At 28.4% G+C, this 19621-nt stretch overlaps 3 protein-coding genes across 3 annotated transcripts in view; 2 read left to right on the top strand and 1 right to left on the bottom strand.

The window, feature by feature from the left end:
- Window positions 1-19621, bottom strand: part of LOC145194661 (E3 SUMO-protein ligase ZBED1-like) — a 244672-nt gene that overhangs the window by 168553 nt on the left and 56498 nt on the right. The window lies entirely within an intron of this gene.
- LOC145184557 (uncharacterized) lies at window positions 6734-9775 on the top strand. Its single transcript, XM_080060273.2, has 5 exons — window positions 6734-6940; window positions 8345-8521; window positions 8635-8796; window positions 8910-9029; window positions 9211-9775. The coding sequence occupies exons 1-5, from the start codon at window positions 6904-6906 to the stop codon at window positions 9309-9311; spliced, it is 597 nt and encodes a 198-aa protein (XP_079916399.2). The 5' UTR covers window positions 6734-6903; the 3' UTR covers window positions 9312-9775.
- LOC145195036 (G/T mismatch-specific thymine DNA glycosylase-like) lies at window positions 14178-15181 on the top strand. The gene has a single exon (XM_080072797.2). It carries the CDS (start codon window positions 14429-14431, stop codon window positions 15173-15175), a length of 747 nt encoding a protein of 248 aa, XP_079928923.2. The 5' UTR covers window positions 14178-14428; the 3' UTR covers window positions 15176-15181.

Genomic DNA, 19621 nt, shown 5'->3' with positions numbered 1-19621 from the left:
GGTGGAAGGACATTTGTAGATTTGCATAGTTATCAAAAGTTACTTGTGGAATTTTGAGACTTGTTTACCACCAACAACTACAAAAAGCAATATAAGCCATCCACATCTGAGAGAAAAGCACCTGCTCCAGTGCCATTATCACTGCACACAGCGCATCTTCAGACTCTGACGCATCATATAGACGTGGCTGATAGCCTGTGACAATTCAATTACTGAATCAGAAATTGATTAGTCAAGTATATAATCTCGCCATTTTCTTTAATATACAATTTTGGAATACTTTGTATTTTGTTTTTAATTTTTGTTATTTACTGAAATTCTATCACTATTTTGTTGTTTTTTTTCTTTTTCAATATTTTATTGTATAGTTTCTTTACTTTACATCCAGCATAATGCTATTATGTTAAAAAGAATAATTTATTAAGAGAAATTTTAATTTTTTATATGATATTAAAAGCAATATTATTTTGCAAGTTGTTTTTTTATGACCAAGTGTTGCCTCCAATCTCATTAAAACTACATTTCCTTGTTTAATTATTATTTATTATTTATCATATTAATTATTATTTTCTTGTTTAACAGACAAAAAATTTGGAAATTATTCTGAAGTGTCTTTAAAGGAACTTGAAAATTTTTTCCACTGGGGTTGTAAAGCCAGTCATGATCGTACGAGATGCTGGTTACATTTGCAACATCAGAAAAGACATTTTCATTATCTATTTATCTATATTCTTTACCTAACCTTCAATTGCTAAAACAATTTAAAAAAAAACAAACAAACAGTTCAGCATTTTTTACAATACATCCTAGTGGCGAATTTCATATCAAACAAGCTATTTTGCTATACTTGAGTAAATTCGAATAATATACAAAAGCAAACAAAATTTGCAAGCGTTTAACGATTCTTCAATTCACTTGCATGACCATCGCTGAAGATTTTAAGAGTCATAAATGCAATATTGTTTTTGAGAAAAATAAGAATGGCTTTTAGCACAAGGCAGAGAGCACTTTAGTCTCCCCTTTCCAGCTGCGGGCAGTAAAATTTGAATCTTGGTGTTAATTCAAATGTGCAACTTGAATCTTATCCTGTCACTAATAGGTGTAACTTTTGCCCAATCAATTTGAACAAATATATGCTCGTTAAGCGATGCTTGTTTACAGCACAAAATGGTTTGATTAACTTTTGCATGATGATGAGTCTTACATTGCGGCATAAGGTAAATGTACTCCTAAAATAATAATTGGCTTGAAAAAATATTTTTACATCTATCATAGTATAAATCAATTTGATACTTTTAACTTAACAATAAAAAACTTGCATTAATCGTTTTTTCAAATACCTGAAAAGCGTAAAAAATACGTACTACGGATTGTAAACTTTTGTTCAGCACGCGAAATATTTAAAATTAAAAACTGGTCTAAACTGTTATTTGAACTCAATTCTCGTTCTAAACGACTTTTTAAACCATTTTTTGTTAAATATATGTAAACTAAAAAATCTACTTCAAAACTGTTTAAATTTTATATATATTTTCATGATTAAATGATTTCACAATTTTACGTATGTATATATATATATATATATATATATATATATATATATATATATATATATATATATATATATATATATATATATATATATATATATATATATATATATATATATATATATATATATATATATATATATATATATATATATATATACATACACTGAATCATCATAAGAATATTCGGCTGTTTCCATTTATTACAAAAATTGTCAACATAGCGTAGAGCAACTTATCATAAAAGTTTAAAATTTCTGAACTATTATTTATGAACTTGGGTACATCTTATCCTTCATCAGCTTAGTTTTGAAGAACAGTTGATGCTTTCCTTGTTGACAAGAACAATTTTGACACCAGTTTGACTGCAAGTTTTGTTGTTTGATTCTTTTTCTTCGGTGGGGAAGACTTTTCTGCAACATTAGAATCCGTGGTACTTGTATCTTTTTGGTATTAGTACCCCTACTGAACTCTTGGGGTTGGCTTATTCACGGTAGGCTTTTAGCCGTTTTTTTAAGGGTGTATTGTTGACGTGGAAACCTCTTTCTTAATAGAGGTAAGTTTTTCAAATTCTTCGTTTGGTCGCTTTCTATATTTTTTGAACATTTGAATGAGCTTATCACTTGCTACTTAGAAATAAAAGGAATCTTAGCTTCTCTCAAAGCCTAAACACTTTCACAGAAATCTTCTTTAGTCAGTCAGCTCGCTCTTTCAAATCTCAAAATATAATACAATACATTCAATGAAAAATGTGAGTTAAATTAAAAGTATTAAATAGCAATAGGCGCAATGTAACAAATGATTTGGGTGCGGCAACTTATTTTCACTTTGTTGTGATCGCTTTAAACAATAATGCAAGCGTAGTCAAACACACATCCAGTGAACTGAAAACATTTTAGACACATTTTTCACTAATATTGAAAACCTTTTTGAAAATATTTAGACAAGGTACATTCTGGCTTTTGAATATTCTTTTTAAAATCTTAAAGAAAGAGGTTTTATTTAAAAAAAAAGCATATCTTCACTCAATTACATCCTACGTTTATTATCACTTTTATCTTAATGGCCATAGAGCAGGGTCTTCATGTAAAATAATATATAAAGAAGGAAAAATTACGATAAATAGCAACTTTTTCATAGTAAAACTCAATTTAATGAAAAAATAAGTGAACGATGGAAAAAATAAAAAAGAAGTAGTGAAGCGAAAAGTCATAACTACATTACTTTTGAATTTTGAAAAATTTACGTATCGCAGGTATTTTATCAATTACATATAAGGCAAATACAACACAAAACGTAAACCACAATAAAATAATTTTTTTAAGCAACGAGTTTTTCAGAAAAAATAGTTAACATTAAAATCTGTTATAGTTCAAAAACTCAAATTTGCTGTCAGGGGGTTTGAGAAGAAAAATTTTACAATATTTAGTTAATTAAAAAAGTTAAAAATGTTATTTAAAAAATCAAATAAGTCAAGCTCTTTATTCCATACTGCCGATTATTACGCGCAATACACTCAGTTACACAAATTTAAATTGAAGCGTCGATGGAGCTACCTCAGTTTTAATGTTGGTGCTTTCATTTTGTGAATCATTATTTTTCAAATTGCACTAAATACTGCACTAGCATAAATTTCCGGTTGATCGAATACCACTGCTTATATGGAGACTTTTGAAGGAAACCGATTTGCACTTTTTTAAGTGTAAAATACAAACTTTTTATTACAGTTTTACCAACTTTTTGTGGTTTTAATATAAGAGAGTACGTATTTTAGTGGTTTTAACGAGAGTACGTAATTATTTGACTAAGTTTTCCACTTGGTCTCGGCTCATTCTTCTTCGTAATTAAAGCAATTTTATATTAAAACAAATTTTTTTGGATTCGAATTGTTTTTACTTTTCTGATTCTGCTGTATTTAATCTGTACACTGGACCGAGAAGGAAGACATCATAAACTATAAATATTGCTAATCTAACTTTTTTTCGATCAAATAATACTTGAATTATGGATTAACAAGTGAAGAAAAGCTATATCTTTAAATTCGTATATCCTCAGTGACATAGAGCTTTATAATCATGGATGTTCTCGATCAAAAGCCTTTGAACCTTGTTGTTTTAATTTTAAGTTTAAATTTCTCAGATAAAAAGTTTGTTACGTATGTAGTTTAAATTTCTCAGATAAAAAGTTTGTTACGTATGATGTCTCACAAATAACTAAACAAATGAACTAAAAAGAAGAATTTGTTTATCACCGAAAGTAAAACTTGAACCAGCTAAAAGTTTTTCATGGATGAGATAATGGTATGTTTGGATACTTAAGAGTCATCCAGCTGCGTTTTACCGTAAGTATTAAGGATGATTCTTGAGTGATCTTCTCAAGGTCTGAGGAGAAAAAGGGCAATTGATGAAATTCTTTAACAAAGGAAACTTTTGTAACATAAAAAAATTTATTTTTTAAGTAATTTAATCTAAATTAGAAAAAAGAATTGAATTTCATTTAAAAAAGAAAAAAGGTTGTTTGCATTTATTTCATTTTAGTAAATTAGGCACAGTTTTTTACAAGTTAAAAACTGTAGAGCCCCCTTTTTTTTTTTTTTTGTTCACTAAGAATTTTATTTCAAATTTGTTTTGTCATAAATATTTGTTGTTTATTTTAGACAAGATTAATCAATTGGCTTTGATAAAATAAAAGAAACGTAAATAAAATAAAAAAAGGATTAAAAATGTATTTTATTTTCTTTAAATCAATGTTGTAGAAGAAAATGTTGAAGAAGAAAATGCGAAGAAAAAAAAAGAAACATAAAGGATTAAAGTAATAAGAACCATTTCATTATTGCAATGATGATATTGCTATTTGATTGATTTATTTAACCGTTTATCTTGTGATCGATTGTAATCGCATTTTGCTTAAACCTATAAATAAAACAATCCTAATGTTGACCTGACGTTTCCTGCGGTTTACTGGATTGATTATTTAGTTCGTGTGTTTCATTTTGAATGCGCTTTGTTAAAACAATTGATCACTTTCGTTAGCATTACGTTTTCTAATAACAAAACTTTAACGATCATCCTCAATGCTTTTAGTTCTGTGGGAAAAAAAAAATCCATTTTAAATGGTTTCAAAATTGATGTACACCTTAAAAATCATAAATCTTCAAACATTTATAAGCATAAAACTTCATGCGCACGAAGGAATATTATATTCGAAAAATCTTTTGACTAATTCATTACTTTCCTAGTTAAAAACGAATGCTTTTCTTACGTCGAAGGGGTTAGATAATTAACTTCAAAAGATTTTTTTAGTTTTTTATTTTTTACAGGTAAAATACGAAAAATTTATTGGTTTACATAAGACTACCTTATTCCTCCTGATATTTAATATAAAGCATAGCCAAAATATTTCGCCTACGCACAATCAATCAAGCATCGAAGCGATGTTTTTTTAAAGTTACATTGTGCTAACATTGGACAGATTGTCTGGACTTAAAATTACACTGATGTTCTTCTATTCGATTTGTATTTTTTATGTTTTTATTAAGTGCGTAAGTTGTATATGTAAAAGGTTTTAATCTTATTTTTTTGTTATTTTTTTTCGTGAGAATAAAAAGCAAAATCCAGAGGAAAAATGATGGTGCATACTTCCGTCAAATTTTACCCAGAACGTTTCTACGAATATAATTTTTCCTCTCAAAAACTACACACCAACAAGCACATGTAATAATACAGAAATGATAGTTTAAATAATTATAAAACAATAATAACTATTTTTTAAAACAGTCGAATTAAATTTTCGAAAGTTTGTTCTAAAAGTGCAGCGTTAAGAACGCATTAAAAAGTGCAGTGCAAAAAAAACCTACAAAAAAAAAGTCGAAAAGTTAAAATAAAATGAAAAGCAAAAGGTTCCCACGGAAAATGTTTTTACTTCGGTTTTAAATGTTCTAACTTCGGTGCTTTTCGTTTTTTCGCGAGTTATCGTGAAGTCGTTCAAATAAAACTTTTGTTAAAAACCCGGGGTTTTTTTAGTAGTAAAACTTTACCAAGTAATTTATAGTTTCAAATTGAAAGTGAGTTTCTTTATTAACGCTAAATACTTAATGAAGTTAAATACTTCACGTCTCACTCTTAACTTATTTTTTGTATTTATTCCGAATACGTGTCTTGTTTCGCGCTTTTTAGTCGTTAATTCCGCAATTCCCGTTCTCACACACTTAAAAAATCTTTAACACTTAAAAATCAGCTTGTTCTATTCTGTTTTATTATTTTTTTATCTATTTTATGCAAAAAAACAAAACAAAAACCCATTCTTGGTTTTTCAATAATGGTTTTTTTTTTAAATTTATTTATCAAATCATTTTGTTCAATAAAATATCGATGGCTCGACTGCAAGATATCTCCTTTCTCGCTGATTTAGCAGCATCTAGTGCGTTAAATGTGGCAGCTGTTATTTACTGCAGCATGTTGCAACATCCTTAACTTGTTTAAGAAACTTAAACTTAATTTGATTGCGCAATTGTGTTGAAATGTATCTGTTGATTGCGAGCAGAAAGAATGTTAAGATACGGTCATAAAACGGATGTTCGATGTTGATTTTTTCTCTCCTATCTATTTTGCAAAGATATAACTATGGTTAACACATCTCTTGAATAAGCATGTTTTTGCTACACCGATTTTATTATTGTTTTTTCTGATACGATGCAAAACTCTTGTTCTCCGGTTTCATGTCGCCACTATGATGTTCGCGCTGTCACAAATGAGTTTTCCTAAAATTAATGGCTATGAGAATTTAACCTTTCCTCTAATTTTTTAACACTAATTTAAACGTTTTTTTTAATACCATAAAACTTAATCTTAAAATGTGTCACTTGAATCAAATAGAAGAAACGTGATGCAGTTTTATTTTTTAACTTAAGCTACAAACGGAAGGATTTAAATAACGGAAAACAGTTACCAGTAACAATGCTTTTTTTATGCATGAAATAAGCAGATTTGTTCGATTCTTTTTCTCGTACTCCGGACTCTTTTTCAATTTAAGTGCGATTTTTTTTTATTATCATTTTATATTGATTTAAGTTCTTTTGTTATCTTAACCGATTACTTGTGACGCTTGTTCGTCTCAAATTAACCCCACTTTATTTTGACACTCGGAAAACATTTACCATTCACAAATAAAAACACAACTTTTTGAAACGTGATTCCCTTGATTACAGTCATTCCGGTAAAACGTTGCGAAGGTAACTTTCTCATTCATTGTACGTTTTGCAGCAGAGCAAAGGATTGGGGAGTTATTGGATACACATTTAAAGAGTTACTAAAAAAAGGGAGGCGTTTTTTTAAGCATTACTAAAGTAACAGAAATGAAGTCATTCTGGTCGCTTTTGTTCGTAATAATTGGTAAGTAATTGCTTATAATAAGATACCAATTTTACTGTGAGACTCAAACTTTCAGTATGGAATATGTGCTATTATAAAGAGAGTGAAGCAGATATTTCTTTATTTTGCAAGTCAAAATTTAAAGCTTAAACACAATGAAAAATAACTTCATGACCTATTTAAAAGAAGTACATAGATTGAGATTTAAAATTTTTTTAAAAACAAAACTTTTTTTACAAAATATCTGCTCAATCGTCAAATCATCCTCAATCATATGTGTAGCTTGTTTAAATGTGAGAAAAATCTATTGCTTGAAATTCACAGTTATCACTATTCTTTTTCATCATCATCATCATCATCATCATCATCATCATCATCATCATCATCATCATCATCATCATCATCATCATCATCATCATCATCATCATCATCATCATCATCATCATCATCATCATCATCATCATCAGTCGTTATGAGAATAATCACTCTTTACACACATAACTTTATAAGAATAATTTACGCCCCATTGAATGAACTTTCGAAATGAAAAGTTTTTTAAGCATAAAAATAGAAAAAAACATGATATGCTTTGAACGCAGTTTGAAACCGGAATAAACCGAAGAGTAAATTTTCAAACGAATCTTTTTTCATAAATGTAACACATACGTAACTTACAAAAAGAAGCAAAAAAGGAAAATTAAAAGAAGGTTTTTTAGAACTTCGGATTTGAGTTACTTAGCAAATTCGTTTTTCTCAATATAATTCTATTGAATCCTGTATTTCTTTAATTTAACTCTTGAAAGTAAGAACTCAAGAGATGTTTTTTTTATTCATTGAACTTTTTTAGTTTTTCAATATAAAATGTTAAATACAAAAAAATATTTAATTTTTGTAATTTTTATATTTTTTGTGTACAACGTATTGTTATTTGTAATCATTATGTCATTCTTTTTCTATTGATTTATAAATGTGAAATTAATATGATGCTGGAAGAAATTCTTAAAAGAAATTTTAAAAATTTTAGAAAAAAAAAATCTTTCTTTTTAAATACGAAAGAAAATCGACATCTTAAAATTGTGATGCAACGGGATTGAGCTGGTAATCATTTCAAATCAATTTTAATAACAACAAATTTTAATAACATTTGTTTTTGTCCTTGAGAACTTCGTTGCGCACCTTTTAATCTAATAATAATAGTATTTTTTTAAATCTTAAGTTACATTTTGTCACCGTGTATACTGCTGTGAAACACTCAAGCTTGAATGGTTTTATTTTACATCGTAAGCAAACACTTAAGTTAATAAAGTGATGCTAAATTAAATGTAAAATAATTAGCAACTTTTATAATTTAACTATTTTATCGGAGTTTCCCACGCTCGACTCGTTTTCTAGGTGAATTGTTATCGTGTTTATTTGTTATTGCAGGCTTGTGTGACTTGGTCAAGAACAGCAAAGTTTCTAACTGCGATTTGAAATTCTACGGATGTGATTTTGATTATAAGCAAAACCAATGCTTATGTCAAGTGCAGCGTGGACTTTGTTCGAATCCATTCCAATATAAATCAAGAATAACTTGCATGAAGCAGAATGAGCACCGGAAAAGTAATTTAATACTTGTTTTGAATATATTATCTGTAAGAATTATATAATATATATATATATATATATATATATATATATATATATATATATATATATCGTTTTTTTCCTTTCAGCTACAACCTCACCAACGTCCTCCTCTTCATACTGCAAGTATCAATCACACGGCTGTTATTACGAACCCAAAGAAGAGCGATGCTACTGCAAAACCTTTTGCTTAGAAGAAAAAGAAAAGTTCTTGTACAACACAGCTAAAGAATGCATTAAAAAAATGAATTGTAAGCCGCCCATAAAAAAAAATGGAAACACAATCAATCTTAATCCTCAATTTATATGCAGGTTAAATCTTACTGAAACCTGGTCATTTATTGTGGTATTTTTGTAATTTTAGCCAACCCATGCAAAAACTCTTCTGTCTGTGAAAACAAAGGTAAATGCGTAGCATTAAAAAGAGGCAAGTTTCAATGCGACTGCACTGGAACAAAGTCATATGGTCAAACATGTCAAAAAAGTGAGCCAAATGTATTTTCATGAATAATCAGACTATTTTAAAATCATCAACTTTTGAAATATACTTATATATTTAAGGGCCTTATCTTTTTAAAGGTTTATGACTTTGAGAGTCATTGTTTTAAGGATGTAAAAATTTTAGGTAAATGATAATTTACAGTATCTTGATTAATTTATTATAGGATGCCCTGATCCTTCTCACTTGACATTATCATCGATGCAACAACTGTACGAAGAAAACAAAGATTGGTGGCAGAATACTCAATTTTCATGTTTATTTTAAAGGGAAATATTTGAATCGCTTTAAGAGCATGCTCTCTGGAGATTTACTCTCGTTTTATGCGGGTACATCTTCGGATTAATCTAATAGTTCTTTTAAAATGATGTAAATATAGCTGGCTCAGTAGTTTTATTACAAGTATTTATTATGTTTTTTAAAGTTTTTAATACACAGCAAATGAAAGATTCTTGTTTTTTAAGTTTTTCTATTTTTGATTGAAAATATTATAACAAAGATTACAGCCACGTTTCCAACAGTTTCATATATCAATGCTATTGATGCATTCGTTTTTTAAATTTAGCCGTCTTTTTTTAGTGGATTTCAACTCTCCTTTTTGAGTCCTTGGAAACAACGTGGCTCTAGTTTTTATGAGTACTTCTATTAATAGTAGTTCTTTATCTACTCGTAACTTATCGAGAAAAGTTAGAAAAATATTTTAAAAACAAAAAATAACATCCTTTTTACAACGATGTTCTTATGTATCTTGCGCTTGACAGCATCGTAAACAGAAGACAACGTTATGCGTTGCATCACTGATCCCGCTACTTAGAAAGCGACTGAGGCTTTATCTGCCCCGTCTATCATTGTAGTTCAAAGCAGAAGACAGTATAAGTAGTATAAATAAAACCAATCTTTTTGAATCGTAAAGATGAAAAATCTTTTGTCTCAAAACATTCTGCGCTTAATTATTGCATTAAATATTTATTTTTTATCATTTACTCAGCCCGTTTGCAAAGTGTGTAAACAAACGTTAATTTAAAAGGATCCATGTAATTCTTACAGATAACAGCGCTGTCTTAATTCAGGAAAAAAGCAATTTCATTAATTGATTTTTTAAAATACCACCGTCAACTAGGGTGACTTTTGCTACTATGATTTTGTTTCCTTGCAAATTATTTCTTTTCTTTTTGTGCTTAGTTATTTTAACAAATTATCACCTAATGTAGTTTATTCTGAGAACTAAAGTAAAATATGAAAATAATATACAGGGAAACAAAATCACAAAGAGTAATCACCCCATTTAACACTACTTTAAAAAATTACTCAAATTCTCTATCTAAATTCTATACAGAGGAACAACCAAAAAAAATCCTACGAACTGTCTGGGTACGATAATTTGATTCAGAAACTAAGCTTGAGGAGGTTTATCTAAATTTGTCAGCTCATTACGTATACTAACAATACCAGTACGAGTTTTATATTGTGTTTCAAACGCGTACACATAAAAATGCACATGGTTTATCAAGGTTTTTTAAAATCATATTGATTAGGTTTAGCCCATGCAGATGCGAAGGGTTTACATAATTTTGGCGTTTAATTATTATTTGTTGCGATATAGGCTGGACCAACTTTACTTATTTCTGGTTTTAATGCTCTCTTGTCTGATACAATGTTTTGGACTTAAGAAAAGCATGTAAAGTTAACAAATGTTTACAAACTTAAGTAATATAAACCTTTATTAAAAACTCAATTGGATTGAACATTAACAAAGAAGTCAGGCAATTGAATCTAGAATTTGAAATTGATAATAGTTCGAGAATGAAGCTATTTAAAAGATATATTTTTAAAATCCCAACTCAAATGACATTCGTTTGTAACCGATTACGTATCGTAAAACAATTTTTCAATTGAAAATCTACTAAACAGATTTTTTTTTCTGTAGATGCTTTTTCCGGGGAAAAAAACTGTGAGAAAAAAAAGAAGATACTTTTTGATTAGTAAATATAAGAACATTCTCAGTCAATATTTATAATAATCATTGAATTGATTGTTTATTTTTATTAAAAACATCATCCAGTAGATTTAATTCAGTTAAGCAAATATTTTTTTCTTTGTTTGGATTACTTTTGGATTAAAAATCGAAAATCACGCCGTTATATTTTATTTTTCGTTTGAGAAAAATATAACCGATTAAAAACCTAAACTTTAACAAAAGTTTCTTTAAGATTTTTTTTTCTTTTACTTTTTTTATTTTTTATTCTTTTAGAAAAAAAGGTTTGAGATTAATGACAAAACGGATGAGGCAATCGCCTTAGATCCTGATCTTTCTGAGGCGACGCACTTCTTGCTTAAACTTTAGCATACAGAACGCTTGCCTATTTATAATGCAACCCGCATTTACCATCACGGACCGCATTTAGGCAAGGTATTTTGAATAATAACACAAAATAATGAAAACTTTAAAACATGAAAATGCAGTACATTGGGAACGGCAGACATTACATTTTATTGAGAAAACTCGTTTTTAGAATTATTTTTGTGTCAATTAAAAAATAACAGCAATATTGGTAATTAATATCCTTAGGAATAAATGACTTTATTATCTAATTATATATATATATATATATATATATATATATATATATATATATATATATATATATATATATATATATATATATATATATATATATATATATATATATTTTAGGATTTAGGATTTAGTGTGTATGAATGTGGGGTGGCCTCAAGATTTTGTATAATGGTGGTATTCTAACTTAATTCTAAAACAAAATTCTTTATTCTTCATTGAACGCGGTTTTTTCTACTATAACTAATAATAACAATCCTTATTAACTAGGATGATATTATTAAAAGATAACAAAATCTCTAACTTTATTATTAATTAAAAAATGCTTCTCGCGTTTTCTCTTTTCTTCTATACCTAATCTCCTGCATCTCCTGCATGTTTATCACCGTCAAGTTGTAGTATCATTACAGAAAAGACTCTGAAAGTCATTGACTGACATCAAAATGAGAAAAATATATATTATTTTATCAAGCCATTTAAAATTGAAAACTGACTGCTAGAGAAGAAGCTAACTTAAGCCAAAGTAACTCCTTAAGTATTGCGACTTACGAGATCGTGTTTTAAATGGCCGTAGAGAACGTTGATTAAATAGCCAAGTAGTTATGAAAAAACTATAGTAACAATAGTAACTCCTAAAAGTAAAAATATTGGCTTGGGCAATAAAATACAAAAATTAGACAATTTATCACAGCATCAAATAACTGGGTTGAAGTGAAAATGCAAGCAAGAATGTGCGTTGCAAAAATGTATTGCTCCAACAGTTAAGCATGAAGTAGATCAGGACTTAAGTTTGTTTTGCGAAAGCCCGAGTTGGTAATTTAGCTAAAATCAAAGGAGCTCCAAGGAAAGAGAGATATTGTGACAATTTGGAGTTGAACTCTATCTGGAAATCTTTTATCGGATAAGGGTTTATCTTTCAGGAAGATAGCACCCCAGATACTTTCTGAGCAGATAACACCCCAGATACTTTCTGAGCAGAACTCTTCGAAGTTTTCCAGAGAATATTTGCGCGAAAAAGAAAGAAGAAAAACGATCAATTATATGAAATAGTCACTGTAGACACCAGATTTAAGTCCTATCGACTTTTTATGGATCATTTAGATTAAACCATCTGTGCCAAGTCCAAAATCAAAACTGATCTGAAGGAAATATTAGATTGAAATTGATCCATGAAAATTTTACGAAAAGAATGTAGGTGTTTGTATAGCGGTCGTCAAGATAAAATGAGGATTTTTTTGTCTTAATTATGGCTGTTTGTATTAATTTTCAACCTATTTTCAAGTTACGTTATTTTGACGCAAATAATATAAGTATTTTTTTCCAAATCTGCAAAAAACCCAGAAGTTAAACGTGTTATATTACTTTTTCATCGAGAAAAAAAATTTTCTTTTATGAACATTTTATTTACAGCGATCTTGTAGATGTTTTATAATATGCAATATATATAACTGTTTTATAATATATAATATATATAACTGTTTTATAATATATAATATATATAACTATGTTCTGTGATATTCTGGAGGTTGTGTTCTGTGATAATTTGGAGGGTATGTTTTAAATAATGACAGATACCACATACTTATTTCAAACCTTCAAAATTCAATTTTATTACGTCGTCTTCTTCCTCAAATACTTTCGGGTATGGAATTGACTACATAGCTTGTTTAGATTTTAGTGCACCTTTAATTTCCTCTTTACTCAATTGTAAAACTGCTATGAGAAGATTTTCTAGGCTTTAAACCAATCCATGCCTAGCTTCAGTTGCCAAATGGATTTAAATCTGGAGAACTGGGAAGCCAAGAAATACTTCCCTTAGAGGTTTCGCAAATTCTCCCTTAGCTACTCGTTGTTACTTTGGCTGTATGATCAATATTTCAGTCAAATATTTTTTCGACCTTGTTTAAGTTAAAACATTTTTGACTGATTTACAATTTGAAACCTGTTCGGATTTCTATCGAAAAAAAAAGATAATTCGTAATTCTGACGACGTTCCTTACTGACCTGTTGTGAATGTTTTAAGTAATTTTGTATAAAATATAAGTTTAAAAAGATAAGTTCTTACACTCTAAAACTTATTGAGAAATCATTATCAAGCCAATTCCAAAATCAAACTTGACAAGATGCACTAAATTAAAGACGAATCCTTTAATTTTTTAAAGCAATTGATCACCAAAAAGACCTTAATCTTTTTTATGCATTATAAAAAGTTATTAAAACCTTTGAATGATTAAAGTGGAACTTTGCATTACTTATGGTTACCGACTACATAAAACATAAAATAAAATGAAAATATTGAACACCTACGAAAAAAAAAAAAAAGTTGGAAAAGTTAAACGGCCCCAAGCATAGATTTAAAATGATCACAAAATGATACAAAAATTATGAGGGCTGGTTTTTACACTTATCTAAATTTATTGGTTACTAACGTAACCGGTATACCATAAAAAAAATCGCTAAATTGCAGCTGAAATCTTCGAGGATCATTTAAAAAAAAAGACAAATTTACTGTTCAAATTCCCGTAGGAAAATTTTTCAAAGTAAAATTCAGGTTTTAATTTAAAAGGTTATCCTCAGGAAATCCAGCGTAAAAAGGTGCGTCTTTTAATGGGCAGACTGCCATAGTTTGCTCGTTAATTCTTCGTTAGCTCGTGATTCTCAGTAAAAGACATTTAACAACAATATACATATAATTATGAATATGTAGTTTTCTGCCTATATCTTCCAAAGAACACAGTAAACAATAAAAAGAGTAATTCTGCTTGACTTGAATATCATTTATGTTAGATATCCTAACGAACGATTAGTAATGGAGTATCCTACAAACATGATACAAGCACCGCCATCAGTTTTTATTACAGGTAAAGAGAAAAAACGTAAGCAATTAAAAATAACAAATAAATATCCCTGTAAGAAAAGCAGATTTGGTGGTTTGAGTGATGAAGAAGTAATGAAAAAAGGTTTACCTGATCACATGGACTATGGACTCGACATTGTATTTGTTGGTATAAATCCTGGACTTGCAGCTGCATTTTCTGGGAAGTACTATACGGGACCAGGAAATCATTTTTGGAAGTGTTTGTATTTGTCTGGATTGATTGACAAGCAGTTAACATCTGATGATGATAACAAATTGTTAGATTACAAGATTGGTTTTACAAATATGGTTTCACGAACTACTAAAGGTAGCAATGACTTAAGTAAAGAAGAATTAAAGGAAGGAGGCAAAATAATGGCTGAAAAAATAAGGTTGTACAAGCCACGGATTGTTGTTTTTAATGGGAAAATAAGTTATCAGGTATTTTCAGGGAAAAAAGATTTTTTATTTGGAAAACAAATGGAAGTTGTTGAAGGGACCAACACTCACATATGGGTTATGCCATCTTCAAGTGCTAGGTGTGCGCAATTACCAAGGGCAGAAGATAAAGTACCATTTTTCATGGCATTAAAGCGTTATTGTTTATTTTTAAAAGGAGAAGTTTTAGATGTAGTTGATGAAAACAAAGAATTTGTGTTTGAAAATATTCGTTTGAGAGGTTGGCTGAAAATTAAATGAAAAGAAAAGGATTTATTTTTACATTATATATATATATATATATATATATATATATATATATATATATATATATATATATATATATATATATATATATATATATATATATATATGACATATATGGTAAGATTTTCATTTAAAAAGAAAAAACCCATATCCTAATAATATATTAAAAATTACATTTATAATCTTCTAGTGATCAAATATTAAACAAAACCAAATTCGTGGTGGTTTTATTTTAAATGTTTGTATGGTATTAGTAGGCCTACAGTGTTTTGTTTTGTACAATTTTTTTTTTTTTTTTTTAAGAGTATTTATTATTATTTATTAATTTTTTATTTTTCCTGGGTTTGTAAATATTTTTACTTTTTAAGTAATATTTTTTTCACTAATTGTGGTTGTACTACTTTTTTGAACTTTAGTTAGGGGTGTAAATCTGTAATACACTAGATATTACTTTTTCAGGTTAATGTCCTGCAAAATAATAAAAGAAAAAAATCATATTCAGTGCAATAGTAAAAAAATGTATACACTTACAAATCTATTTATTTACAAAAATATATAGTAAAAAAGCCCTCTAACCTAGAATGAGGCCCAGGGCAAAATCCCTGCCAGCCAGCCCATCCCCCTTCCCTATCTCAATGGGTCTGTTACTCAAAGCCCTAATTTAAATCTAAAAAGATCAATCTGAGAACAAGTTCTAGAATTTTAAAATATAAAATGAAAAATAAAATCCTTCTAAATAGGAAAAAGCTAAGTTTCGTTGGTACCTCCATAAACTGTATTTGATTGCGAATTCTCTGATCGAACCTTTTCTAAAGTTAACATATAGCCAAATGTAAGAAGAATGGTGAAATTATTTCAAAGGCGTAACAAGGATCATTTTCAAAATTAAAGCTCACAATAAAGTATTTACCATCCAGGATCGCTTTATCAGACTTAAGGGAGACTTTCTGTAAGATTCAGGCAAAAATACAACTTTTTTAGAGTGACCCTCTTCAAAATTGCTAATTTTTTAATATGTTGTCGATATTCATACTGAAAGCTCAATTCCAAAATTTTTACAGAAAATATTCATTGCTTCTCTAGATATTGGATTTCAAAGTTTGATTAAATTTTTAGAAATATTGACTAAATAGTGCGGTAAGCATTTTTAAACTTAAAAAAAGTACAAACATAATACTTTAAATTAGGAATTGCACTTGATTATTGTTTATTGGCTAGTTTAGACTTAAAAATTGTAAATTAGATAAAAGAAAGACTTTGGCCTGTCTAAATATCATGCTTCAAAAGTACGCTAAAATTTATTTTTAGTCTTTTTGAATCTTCGTTTTCATCTAAAGCCGCGAGAATCCCATAATTTTTTTTCTTAGTTATCAATCTTCAACAACTTAATTACCTTAAAATATAAAAAAAACTATGGGCAAGTAAAGGCTTAATCGCAAAATCCAACTCAAAAATGAAAGTTTAGGGTGGAATGCAAGAACCGAACTTCAAATTTGAAGTCGAACTTCAAACCTAAAGTGCGACTTGAGCGAATGCACAAAGCGAACTTCAACTCAAGTCAGACTTGAAAACCGCTAAAAATAGACCTTTTTCAAGTCTGACTTCAAACCAGACTTGAGAGAGCAAAAATTCCTTCCGAATGCAAGAACCCAACTTGAAATTTCAAGTCAGACTTCAAATCTCAAGTCTGACTTGAACGGAATGCAAGAAGCGAACTTGAACTGAAGTCAGACTTGAAAAACGAGAATTTTTGAATTTTCAAGTCATTTTTTCAAGTCTGCTCCAGACCAATCTTGAAACCAAACTTGAAAAAAAAAACAGACCGCCATTATCATTTTGCTGATGCGTAACAAAACTTTACTATTACTATATAACTTATTACAACCTTTGCAAGTAAGAAAATGAGTTTTTAACAAGCAAAAGTAGTTACTTGGGCATATTGACGTAATTAATTTAGAAGGTTACATTGTGAAAGTATATTTTTAAATGAATTCATTACAGAAAACTGAATATTAACATTGCGAAAACGTGTGTCTTTTAAAACATCCTGTAACTCGTATGTAATGATTCAACATGTCATATTTTGATGCCATTAGAAATGTTTATTAGCTTTTTGAAATGTCGAACATCCTAGCATTATAAAAGGCTGTTGATTAAGGCACATTTTTGTGATACAGTATAAAAGTAAATTCCATTTAGTAATGAATAGTTGCAGTTATACAAAGAGGTGATACGTTTAAAAGGAGTAAAAGAGAGTTCATGAGAAGTAGTTACAATTACATGAAGTATTAAAAAAACTTTTTTTTAAATGTTCAAAAATGAATCGGTATGAGCTGAATTTTAGAAGAAGAAGAAGAAAAAATAAGCCAAGTCACATACCAAGGTTTATTATTGACAGAGCTAATCCTTTAGAAGTTTACCACGGTATAGAATTTAAAAGGTGCTACAGATTTTCCAATAAAAACCTTTTTAATATTAGCTAATGACATTATTAACAACAATGTTAACAATCGAGGGTGCCCTCTTTCAACTGTACAACAACTGGCTATTGCATTTCGGTTTTATGCCACTGGTTCATTCCAAGTGAGTAGATATTCAAGAAATGGTATCAGAAAATGGCACCTTCTTATTGTAGATTTTACATTACGTTTTTAAATAACAACATTTTATACCAACAAATGATAATATACTTAAGTAACAATAAATAAACTCTCTTAGAGAATAACAGGAGATTTGGAAGAGCTGAAACTCAACTGTTTGTCCAGTGGTTTAGAACATTTCAATTCAAATGGCTAACAAAAGATATCAGTACATAAAGTTTCCAACAGAAGCTGATTCTTTGATAATTCAGCAAAAGTGATTATAAGTTTTCATGGATATCTGATTTTGCTATTTCATACAAACTTCAAACTTTTCTTAGATAAAGAAAATATTTATATTTATCAACCATTATTTAGATTTTACCAAATTCAAAAAATCCCTTTTTTTACCGAAACAAAAAGGGATTTTTTTTTGAATGTTGTTCATGTTTCAGGTGATTCTGGCTATCCTTATAAACAATATTTAATGACACCTTTTTCTAACCCAAAAATGAAAATGAAATCAGATACAATTACAACTTGAGAAGTACACACATGTTGAATGTTGTTGTTGAATATTGTTTTGGTATATCAAAAAAAAACAATACCCTTGTCTTAACATTCCCTTAGGAACAAAACTGCAAAATTCCATAGCTATAATAATATCCTGTTTTGTGCTTCACAACATTGCCCTTCTACAAAATGATTATTGTGGAGGCAATCAAATACAAAATAGCAATGAAGAATGTGGTGCTAAAGCATTCACTAAAGATATTTTTGCAGAAACAAAGCAAAAGTCAAATTTCAGACTTATTTTTTTTAAAAAAAATTTGTGTCTGATAATGGATAAAGGGTGTAATAACAAAAACATTATTTTCAAATATTTATACTACATATTATTTCAAAAGAATTACATTTTATATTTCAAAATAGTATTATATATGAAAAAAACAATTTCACTAAAAAATAAAGTGATAAATTAAAACATTCCAAAAGCAATTTGGATCTGATATTGTTAGAAAAAAATAATCCTCACATAGAATAATTCTGTTGTGTTGCTTTTTTAAAACTTTGTGAAAATTTTAACTGTGAAAATTTTCACAAAGTTTTGTTTGTATTGTTGCTTTTTCTGGAGAGAGTTTTTTTTTTATATCATCTATTTCTATTTGTTTTTGCATTAGTTCTTTATCAAGATCATGAATTTCATTATATTGCTTTTTTGTATTTTTTTTTATTAAGAGATTTTTGTTTAACGTTAAACTTTGTTCTTTTTCATGTGTTAATGAGCAAGATGCTATCAATGGTTTTTAAAAGTTTTCTTTTCTGTTTCTATAAGTGGCCCAATAATTTCAGAAGACCTGTCTCCATATGTGATCTCTATTGACTTACATATGTAAATGGTATACTTACATATGTAAATGGTATACTTACATATGTAAATGGTATATATATATATATATATATATATATATATATATATATATATATATATATATATATATATATATATATATATATATATATACACACACACACATAGTATTATGTAGTATTAGTATTGAGAAAACTAATTTTGTTTAAAGTAATTTTCTCAGTATTTTTAAAAAAAAACCATTATTTTCATTAAAGTATTAGTAAAAAGATAAATAAAAATACATTGTAGTATAGTATCATCCCCAAAAAGCGTCAAAATAAGATTCTGCATTTTCTAGAACATTTGCATGTATTTTAATTCAAATGGAATCTGTTAAAATGGAGAAATCAAGAGAAATTGTCTTGATCACTTAAGTGGTACATATGACCAACCGTTGTTTACCAACAACTTAGGATTTGGAACTGAAAGTGCCAAGATGAATTTATT

The sequence above is a fragment of the Hydra viridissima genome, unplaced genomic scaffold, assembly GCF_058129835.1.
Source record: "Hydra viridissima isolate aposymbiotic clone 2 unplaced genomic scaffold, HvirCarnegie_v1 scaffold_2, whole genome shotgun sequence".
NCBI lineage: Eukaryota > Metazoa > Cnidaria > Hydrozoa > Anthoathecata > Hydridae > Hydra > Hydra viridissima.
This window is presented reverse-complemented; position numbering and strand designations above follow the sequence as displayed.

Excerpts from the sequence above, each read along its gene's own strand:
- LOC145195036 (XM_080072797.2), top strand. The coding sequence starts at position 14,429 with ATGGAGTATCCTACAAACATGATACAAGCACCGCCATCAGTTTTTATT.
- LOC145184557 (XM_080060273.2), top strand. The coding sequence starts at position 6,904 with ATGAAGTCATTCTGGTCGCTTTTGTTCGTAATAATTG. Across the intron at positions 6,941-8,344 it reads GCTTTTGTTCGTAATAATTG|GCTTGTGTGACTTGGTCAAG; the intron begins GTAAGTAATTGC and ends TTGTTATTGCAG. Across the intron at positions 8,522-8,634 it reads GCAGAATGAGCACCGGAAAA|CTACAACCTCACCAACGTCC; the intron begins GTAATTTAATAC and ends TTTTCCTTTCAG.